The sequence below is a fragment of the Hippopotamus amphibius genome, chromosome 17 (genome assembly GCF_030028045.1).
Source record: "Hippopotamus amphibius kiboko isolate mHipAmp2 chromosome 17, mHipAmp2.hap2, whole genome shotgun sequence".
Classification (NCBI taxonomy): domain Eukaryota; kingdom Metazoa; phylum Chordata; class Mammalia; order Artiodactyla; family Hippopotamidae; genus Hippopotamus; species Hippopotamus amphibius.
Window position 1 is genome coordinate 39,008,590 of NC_080202.1, and position 10,488 is coordinate 39,019,077.

General features: G+C 52.7%; 1 protein-coding gene across 2 annotated transcripts in view; it reads left to right on the plus strand.

The window, feature by feature from the left end:
• Positions 1-5,191, plus strand: part of CDK12 (cyclin dependent kinase 12) — a 91,016-nt gene extending 85,825 nt beyond the window's left edge. For both annotated transcript variants that reach the window (XM_057714858.1, XM_057714859.1), the window contains exon 18: positions 4,797-5,191. In XM_057714858.1, coding sequence (XP_057570841.1) covers positions 4,797-4,890 — 94 coding nt within the window. In that variant the 3' untranslated portion in view covers positions 4,891-5,191. The remainder of the gene's footprint in view (positions 1-4,796) is intronic.
• The last annotated feature ends 5,297 nt before the right edge of the window (positions 5,192-10,488 follow it).

The following is a 10,488-nucleotide window of genomic DNA, read 5'->3' on the forward strand; positions in this document are numbered from 1 at the left end:
CATTGCTTCCAGCTGTCTGAGTCCTGCAGCAGGGAGAGAAGAGGGAAAATATACTTGACCCCCCTGAACCTGAACTGCGGGCAGTTTGCGTCCTGTGCTTACACATTTTCTGGGGGCAGGAGGGCTGATGGTGACACATTTGGGATTGGTAGACGGTGATCTCTGAGCCAGTTCTTCCCAAGCCAGTGGGAGATTCTAGGAAGCCTTTAATTACTGCCTCAGAGTGGATGCTAGGTTAATGTGATGATTCGAAAGGTGTATTTTTCAATTACATTTAACGAAAAGATTTATAGTCTAGTAAAATATAATTAGGAGGCTGCCAGTAGACAGGCCCCCTGAGAGGCAGGAAGAGAGATGAGACAGACCCCTAATGGGGCAGGCTGGAGCCCAGGCTACAGGACCTGCTTACCACCCCACCCCCACCTTTGAAGATATCACAGCACTCATAAATTCAACCATTCAAAAACATTGGCTAAGTACCTGTTTCATGCGGTACCCAGAATTTACCACGGAAACAGAACAAATACTATAGTCCCTGCCCTCAGAGAGCTTACAGACCAGCAGGAGAGACAGACAAAAACCAAGTCAAGAGTTAAGTAAAGTACTGCAAAGGAAATAACAGAATGCTGAACTAGAGAATAACCAGGGCACCACTTTGGATAAAGGCATCAGGGAAGGTTTCTCATGGGGGTGAGGGGACAAACTGAGACTTGAAGGGTGAAAAGGAGCTGGTCACAAAAAGAGTGGGAGGGAGGCGAGGGGGTTGATTTGGGCCAAGAAAGCAGCCCAGTCCCTAGGGTGGGAAGGTGATCTTTCCAGTGTCGGCAGAGTGGAAAGAAAGGCCAATGAGGCTGGAGCATGGAGAGAGAGAGGCAGAAAATGACACTGGGGTGGGAAGTAGGGGCTAGACCCAGCAGGTAAGGAGTTTAGATTTTATTCTATGTGCTAAGGAAGCCTCTGCAGAGTTTTAAGACAGGGAGGGAAAGGCCAAGCTCATATTTTTAAAAGATTACCCTAGCTACTGTGGGAGACTGGATTGCAGGGGGGCAAGGTGGGAGGCTAGAGCAGAGCCTCAGATGAGAAGTGACATGATCTGGCTTTAGAGGGGAGGCATTGAGGAAGGAGAGAGGAGTCTTGACTCAGACTTGGTGAGAGTCTATATGGAGAATGAGAGGTAGGGAGAACTTAAGGATGACTCCCAGGATTCTGGCTTGTGCCATTTATTGATGGGGAAGCCAAGAGAAGAAACAAGAGGGAAGACATGTGGACAACATGTTCAGACTTGGAATGGAGACCCTCTAGAGGCTTAGAAGGTCTCTGAAGGACAGAGATCTGGCTACCCCACAAGAAGGTGATTCCCTCTCACCACCCCCCTCCTTTTCTTCCTAGCTTGCCCTTCAGCTTTTTTGCACATCTAACTTCCATTCCTCCTGCTGTGCTTGGGAGTGCATGCCTCTCAAGTTTGGAGAGAGAATACTGTCATTCATCCTCAGTTCCCTTTAACTGTCTAAACTCCTGAAATTCTACCACTAATACATACTATACTTGTATGTATTGAGCACCCACTATGGGTCAGACGCCGTGCTGGAAACTTCAGCTGCATTATTTCATCCAATCTGGCCAACCACTCTTTCCATGTTATTTTTTTTTAATTTATACTTTTTACAGACATATGTTTTTCATAGCATGCTTTTTTAAAATTTATTTTATTTATTTTATTTATTTATCTCTGCATTGGGTCTTTGTTCCTGCATGCGGGCTTTCTCTAGTTGCGGTGATCAGGGCTACTCTTCATTGCAGTGCACAGGCTTTTCTTTGCAGTGGCTTCTCTTGTGGCAGAGTATGGGCTCTAAATGCCGGGCTTCAGTAGTTGTGGCACATGGGCCCAATAGCTGTGGTTCACGGGCTTAGTTGCTCCGTGGCATGTGGGATCTTCCCGGACCAGGGCTCAAACCCGTGCCCCCTGCATTGGCAGGCAGATTCTTAACCACTGCGCCACCAGAGAAGTCCCTTCCATGTTATTAATATAACAATACTAATAGTGACCACTTAATGACAATTCTCTTCAGCTAAGCCCTTTACATGTACTGTCATATTTAAATCTCACTGAGAAATAACCTGCCCAGGGTCACAAAGCCAGTTAGTATTGAAACTGGGATGAGTAATCTAGGATTGTCTCCAGTACACCAGGCTCTCTGGGGGGGATGAGGACTTCATGGGGGAATGAGGACTGCATGACTGATGGAAGGGAGGAGCCATTTGGATGCCCTTCCCCTCCCCCTCACTCAATCTGTCCCAGTTGAAGCACAGAGGCAGCATTATCCTCCCAGACTTACCTGGGTGCAGAGGGCAGGCACCCTAATGATAACCCCATGGCCTGCGCTGCCTATTTATTGGGGAAGGAGCAGTTGTTATAGGAGCCACCAGACACTTAAAGTGGTTGCCTGGCGTTACTGGAGGGAAGTGTCCAGTCACATGATGAGGGGTCCTGTTCTGTGACACAAAGGGGTGTCTTGCCTCCCCCATACTCTAAGAATGACTTAGGTGTTTGTGTATGTGTGTATGCATTTGTGCAGGAACTGGTAAGAAAAGGGCCAGGTGATTTGTACACATGTGCAAGCCGAAATAGGCCTGCCTCCCATGTATTTCCCTCAGGTTATGTGTCTGTGAAGTGGTTATCTGGCTGCCTAGGCTCTCACAAAGGCAAATAATTTGTACATTTCTTCCTGCCTGTGCCTGGGAGTGGAGTTCATGCAGGATTGAAAGGGCCTGGCCCCACAGTTGAGTTCCGGGCTCAGTTCCCCACCTCTTCTTGCCTGTCTCCAGCTCCCTGCATCCCTCTCCACCTCCCCCCATGCCGGGCAGAATGCCCTCAGCCTGTGCCGGCTGGCACACATGCCACATGGTGCCTGGCGCACGTCTGGGCAAGGATGACGCCCCCAGGCCCGGCTGGGATACTAAGCCACCCGCTGCCTCCCCCACCTTCAGAACGGAGCGTCCCCATCCCGTCCCCTTTCTCAGCCAGGGACACAGGGAGCAGGCGGGGACACAGCACAGACAGATACAAACACACAGATGCACCCGGAGACGCCCACAGTAGTGTGCCCCAGAGAGGCACAGATACGGGCGTTCACACAAGCTTGAGTACACTCACATACACACACACACACACACACACGCACACACACACGCACAATCACACATGCCAAAAGAAACTCTTGGGCAGCCACACTTGCACAGATCCTGGCAGGCAGAAGAAGACCTGTTAGGCTCCTGGCCGTCTGGCCGCCGGTAAGGCAAACCCACCCGGTGCCTCTGTCCGCGGTGCTGAAATCAGGCAGTCCCTACCGAAGGAAGAAATGGAAAGCGACTTGGGATAGGTAATGGACAAGAAAGAAGGAATGGAGGAGAGAGAAGAGAAGGGAGAGAGAAATCCACAGGTAAAGGAAGGGGGAGAGAGAGAGAGAGAGAGAGAGAGAGAGAGAGAGAGAGAGAGAGAGAGAGAGAGAGAGAGAGAGAGTTTAGAAGATACCATGAGAACCAAGGTATTGTGAACACTGGGACAAGGAGAGGGAGGTGATAATGGAAGGTGATCTCAGCCCCCCATTCCTGCCCAAGTGCTCAAGGATTTATCCATTTTTGCCTTTCAGGGTCAAGAAGGAGAAGAGTTTGATAGGGGTACAATGGCATGTGAAGGACTCTGGATTTGTGGTTTCTGTTGACCTCCAGTTGTCCTTTTCAGGGTACCTTCTTGCCCTGAAGAATCTTAAAACAGTAGAGGAAGGAGAGAGACACCAGGGAAGCCCAATAATGACCCTGCAAATAGCTCCCCACATGATTTCTTATCCCAATTTGTGTTGGGCAAGTGGACAACAATGTTGATCTGGATTTGTTCTGGGGATTGCAGGGATTTAGTGACTGCTTAATGCTTATCCACAAGATTGGATTATGGGTTCCTATCTCCCTCTCTTGAGATAAAAACTTCCCTCTGGTGGGATAGCCTAGTAAGAATGGATCTCCCACCAGCAGCCTGTTAGTTGTGAAATTTATGAAACACGAATAATGCCCACTTTCCTGATTGAAAGAGGGGTAGATTCCAAGGACCAAAAGTTTTATCATATAACTAGGCAAGAGAGAATGAAGGGAAAGATGAGAGAGAGGAAAAAAAAGAGGAAAAGAGAAGAGAAAAATTGTGAAGTTGGACAGAAGGGTGAAAGAAGGAAGGGAAGAGGAAAGAGGTTGGAGAAAGAGGAAGGGAGAGGGTGGAGATGCAGATGGCAGGAGCAAGAGAGGGCATGAATGACCCAGACAGACTCCAGTGTCCAGGGAAAGGGCAGGAGAAGTATGCCAGGTGGAGCAAATTGCTTCCCTCAAGCTTTCCAGGGGCCCAGATTAGACTGGAAGCCCAATCTGGTCCCACAGCTGTTCACAATGGCATCCTTCACCCAGAGCTTCAGGCACAAAGATCCCATGGGCCAGGACTATGGATGTAAGGAGGAACTGCCTTAGCAAAGAGGGTCAGGTGCAATCAAATCAGCCTGTGTGGTTTCCCCGTGCGGAGGTGGGTGGGAAGAGTGGGTGCCTCCTTGGAGGTGTTTCACCTATTTGCACCAGTGGCAGGAAGAGAAAGCTGCATGTGTGGATGTTCACTGGAGAGTGGATATTTGCCTTAGGATGAGGAACAGGCAGAGGAAGAAGAGAGGCTGAAGGAGAGGAGTAAGTGGAAAAGAAAGGATGCTGGGTCTCCTAAAATTTTTTTGACCTCGTAATTATTCTTTCCTTTTTTTTTCTCTCAGGAGAGAAGAAGCCAAGCCTAGGATACAAACTGGGCATGTGTACCCCAGTGTCCTTATCTGTAGTACAGATATAACGAGAGTCCCAACCTCATAGGGTGGTTGAGATGACCATCAGCTTATGTATAATTGTCAGTTACCGATATATAATAAAGTCCAAATATATGCTAGTTTCCATGTTGTCATTGTATCTTGGTCTTGCACTAAGATCAGTTGAGAAGGGACTTCCTAGGTGGCGCAGTGGTTAAGAATCTGCCTGCCAATGCAGGGGACATGGGTTCGATCCCTGCTCCAGGAGGATCTCATGTGCCATGGAGCAGCTAGGCCCATGTGCCACAACTGTTGAGCCTGCACTCTAGAGCCCGTGAGCCACAACTATTGAGCCCATGTGCCGCAAATACTGAAGCCCATGCGCCTAGAGCCTGTACTCCACAACAAGAGAAGCCACAGCAATGAGAAGCCTGCGCACCGCAATGAAGAGCAGCCCCCACTCACCGCAACTAGAGAAAACCCGTGTGCAGAAACAGAGACCCAATACAGCCAATAAATAAATAAATAAATAAATAAATAAATAAAATAAATAAAAAAGATCAGCTGAGAAATCTTTCATGTTTGACTAGACCTTCTTTTTACAGTCTCAGGTCCACCTTTGGGCACTGTGGAAGACTGTGATTTTCCCAGCTTTTCAAGTTTACTCCTGAAGCAAAGGAGTCAGGAGATTTTCTGGGGTACAGAGGTGGAACCTCATGGTCTAGGGAACGGGTGCCCACCAGGGGCCATTAAGGATGTTTTCTTGGATTTCTGGAAAAAAGCTGGACCCAGGACCTAGTTCAGAGCCCCTCTGCCCAAGCTGGAGCCTCAGCACTCCACTCTGTTCAGTGCTGGTGCCCCTGCCCTGCTTAAGCCTGTACAGGAGTGGACATGCGGGGCATGTCTTCCAGACTGCTCTCCCAACCTCCATCCCTTTGCCTTTTTTCTACCTACCCCTCTGCTTCTTTCTTGTCCCCTTCTTTCTTCTCAGGAATCTAGTTGGGAGAAAAGGAATTCCCTCACTACTTAGAGGGGTGGGATTTCCCCACCCTTCACAGGCCAAACGGATGGTCTCATTCTGGAGGTCAAGGAAGCATGCAGGGGTTGGCATAAGGAGGGGTGAAGGGTGGCAGGGCAGCCCCCATGTCCTCCCATTCCCCCCAGCTCCTGTCTCATCACTGTCACCATTCAATCATAGCAGATGGTCTGCAGCTGTGAGCGCCAGCCCGGCACACAGGCTGGTCCGTGCCACTTGGGAGAGAAAGAAGAGAAAGGGAGGGAGGGAAGGAGGAGGGATGAAGGGAGGAGGGAGAGAGGAAAGGGAAGAAGAAGAGGAGGAGGAAAAGGAAGAGAGTGGAGGAGGAGAGAGATGACTTAAAGAGAAAGAAGACTTGGTACCTTTTATACCTCTCCCTTCCCAGCAGGAGAGCAGAGGCCAGGGCTGGGCTCACAAGCTGGGCAGTGCCAGGCGAGATGGGCATATGCCCTTGATTACTACCAGGACCGCAGGCCAAGCCTCTGCAGCCGCCACGGCCTCATAAATCAGTTTTTAAGTAGCAACCACATGGACATTTCCCAGCTGAGAGACCTGGCCTCTGTCGGCCCAACTAGGGCAGCCCTGGTGGAGGGGCAGGTGCCAGGCCAAGGCAGGAAAAGAGAGAGGTGGTCATCAAGGCTCGATGGGAAATGGAGTTGGAGCTCGTTCAGGGAAAACCTGGGGGCAGGGGCTCCAGCCAATAAGGAGTAGGTAAGAAGGTGACGTGCCCTTCAGTGGGTCCAGAGGCCCCCGTTGGGGCTCCTAGACCCTGCCCTGCATTCCTCTGGGGGAAGCTGCTTATAAGGAGGAGGTTGGTGCTTTCACTGGAACCTCCTCCCTCCAGGTCCCCCTCCCACTAAGAATCTGTGTGAGTGTCAGGGCTGCGTGTTTGCCTGTGCACTTGGGTATATGAATGTGCTCACAGCTCCTGGTGGGTGAGAAGGTTTGTCCCCAGTATCCAGCCCAGGCCCAGCACAGACCAAGTATCTGTAAAACTGCTTGAATGAAAAAGTGATCGAGTGTGAAGGGGGACAGTGATGTGTATTTACAGGAATTAGAGCATTCATATCTGAGTGTCTCTGAGTCTGTGTGTATGTGTATATGTGGAGGGTGTCTGTGGGTGCTCTGGGGAGATCTATTCTGACAGACATCCCTCCACGTCCTCCTTTTCAGGATCTCCACCTTACACAGCCCTCCCCTGGGCCCTGATTCTTCCCTTCTGAGGACCCACCAGTAGGACAGCAGCTCCTGAATTTCACACCCCCAGCCTGATCCCAAACTTGGCGTCCCCTCCTCCCGCCTCTGCAGGCCGGCGTTGGTGGGTGGGGGTGGAGGCTTGGCTGGGGTGGGGTGGGGGGAGGATGGGGAGTCCCGCCCCTGGAACCGCGGGCAGAGCCGGCGGGGTGGGGGCGCCCAGCCTTCTTGCACCCGGTGTCTCCTCCCTGGGTGAACAGATGTCTTGGAATTTTAGATGTGCTCTCCGCCCCTCCTCGCAATAACCTCCCCCCCCCCCCCCAGCTGGCACCGGCTGTGGTGTGGCGCCCTCCCTTCCCCCACCTCCGACAGCAGAACCGGCTGATGGATCTGGGAGCGCGGCCGGAGGCCTGGGCCAAGGGGTGGCGGAGGCCCGCGGGGTCGCGGCAGCAGGCTGTGCCGAGTCTCGGAGGCTCCTGGCGTGAAGGGAACCGGGTCGGCGCTGCCGGGTCTCCTGCCTTCTCTCGTCTTCCCTTCTGCCGCATCTCCCCAGCCCTATCTCTCTTCGGTCCTCTGTCCGCGATTTACAGTCTCTCTGCCCCACCCCAGAGCCCAGCCGCATCTATGCAATAACCCCCTCCACACAGAACCTCACACTTCACGGCAGAAACTCCTCCTGGCAACTTCGGCGGAATTCTTCCCTCCAGAGACCCTTTCCCCTGCATTCCGTGAGCCACCCCATCCCCAGCTGGCCGCCTGCCTGCCCTCCGTAGAAACCCAGAGTTTATCCGGAGAACATGGAGGGAGGGCAGGAGGGGAGGGGGCTCTAGATTAGGGAGGCTGACAGGCCGGTCGGCCCGGGCTGAGAGACACCCAAATTTTCTAATCACTGCTAATCAGTGAACAATCCAATTCCGCGGACCCCCAACTCGGGGAAGGGGGGCGGGACCCGTTGAGGGCAGGAGGGCGCCTTGGCAGGGCTTGGCATCCGGGTAGTGCCAGGCGCCCTCCCCCACCCCACCCCCACCCGCCAGCATTCCGAGGTAACAGGCATTTGTTACCCAGCTCGTGCCAGGAGCGATTGGCAGGTTCGAGTAGGCACAGTCATTCCGCACACAGATGTCCCTGCGCTCACTCTTCTGATATGAATTCTGTCAGCTCCAAATCTGAGGGAGATGAGCAGACAGCCACACAGACAGTTATAGACGGACACAGACACAGACGGTGCCATTGTCTGGAGGACATAGAACTCCACAGATATTTATTTTTCTTCCCTAAAAAAAAAATTGAATGAAAGAAAAATAAGAAAGACTCCTACTAATTTGGGGGGACGTGTCTGAACCCTTAAGAGGGGCCCTCACTCCTTCCATCCTCCCCTGGTTACCTGCCCAGACTTTTCCAGCCTCCCCCAGTGCCCCACAACAGCATCCCCGAACTTCAAATCATTGCAACTAGAGTTGCTGCAACCAGAGCCACCAGAGTCTGGGAGGTCTGCTCCCTGACCCAGGACTCCGACTTCCTGAATCCCTGCAAGTTCTAGAATATCACCAAGGTGTAGGTTCCAGCCTTCCAGAATCTCTGAAATTCAAAATTCCAGAACTTCTGCTCCAGGGCAAATTGTGCCCAGGGTCCAATCTTTGGATCACCTTCTCCATTAGAGAGGGGGACTTGGGCACTGTCTGGATGCCGTGGAATGGAGGGTGCCACATGCCTGGTACTCACTGGCTGCCCCCAGACTTGGCAACCAGCCCAAAACTCAACCTGCGCTTCGAATTAGGAATGCGAATTAGGAATGCGGAAAGGTCAGGCCCCCTGACTCCTGCCCCTTTCTGGCACTCTTTCCCAGCTCCAGTTCCCATCCTGACCCTCCACACCTGACCTGGCTATTCCACCTCTGCCTGCGCCCCCGTGGCTGTGGGAGTGAGCTGGTTGGTCACTGGGTGTCTGTGAGCAGGATGGACATGAAGAGCCACTGGGGTTTAGTTGTCCCTGGGCAGCCCGTGCTGGTGGAAGAAGAGGAGACAGGCAAAGGGGGTAAAGAAACTCCACAATGTCGGAAGAGAGGGCACAGAGGGGTTTGCCTTGTGGTTTGTTGGACTGTGTTTTTTAATCTTTCTTTCTTTCTTTCTTTTTTAAAGAAAAAGCCCCCATCCTGTGTCATCATTTTTATGGGATCTGCAATTCTGGCAAAAATCTGTCTTTAATTTAGCTGTCCATATAAAAATCCTCACTGTATAATAATGAACAGATGCCATGGAATTTAAGCTGGAGCCTCGGCTCCTCCCCGCTTTCCCCCCGCGCCTGGCACCGGGCACCGGTTGAGTGGCACAGACTGGCACCAACGTGCGAGCGAAGGGTGGGCAGGGGGCGACCTGGGCTCGGCGCCAGGGCGCTGGGGTGGTGAAGGGGTGTCCAGGCGCCGGGTTTGGCCAGCCGGAGCTTTTTTCGTGGAAGCACCAAGGGAGAAGTGTCTGAGGAATTTTTCTGTCTTTTTCTACAAAATGATCAGTAGTTAAGGATTTTGTTTTGGTTTTGCTTGGAGGCGGTGTGGTTCTTCTCAGATTTTTTTTTTTAAAGCACCGCCCTCCCCCCAGTATAAACCCCAATATTTTCGATGTTTTAATTGAGGTGTTTTTAACCCACCCCCAGCGTGGCGCCCCGGCCTCTGCCTCAGATCCCAGCAGAGCGCTAGTTCGCTGCAAGCGGGATCCGTTCCGCATCCGGCCGGCCCGCGGTACCCCGGGCGCCGGAGCCTCCGGGGACTCCTGGGCAGCTCCCGCAGGACAGGAGGACCCTGTAGCCCTCCAGGAGTGAGGCCGGACGTGGCATCTGATTAGGGAGCAGGAGAGAAGAAGGCAAGAGAGAAATCCCCACTTGCCCTACACGAGTCAGTCGCGTTTCCCAAGGGGAAAGAAAAAACTCTGCGAGTCCAGTGTCCCCTGCTGCCTCCGCCTGCGGTCGAGAAAGCAGGCATCGACTCAGGATTGAGGGGTTGGTTCTGAGCCCCCCACCCCCACCTCTTGCCTTTAATGCGACTCTGGCGAGAACAGATGTCCCAAGCCGGGCGGACTGCCCAGACCCCGCCCAGCTGTGCCCTTGGCGAAGACTTGGCTGAGGGTAGGAACCGGCACGCGGGTCCCCAAAGGGGCTTGGGGGCTCCCTCGACCCTGGCGGGACCTGACCTTGCAGCCTTGGCCTCCTGGCTGGCGCAGCCTCGGGCGGGAAGCGGAGCGCCCCAGAAAGACCCGTTCTTAATTCAATTAATTCCGAAAAAAGGAATGAGGCTCAGACGGAGGTAGAGAGAAGCCCAGAGAAAGGTTCGAATAACGGAACACCAGACACACACTGGGCCATGGAACCCTGCTGCCTTAGTCAACCCTGGGAAACGGCGCTGGGCTCTTGTGCTGGAGTGGGCAGGCGAGTTGGCAGCACTAG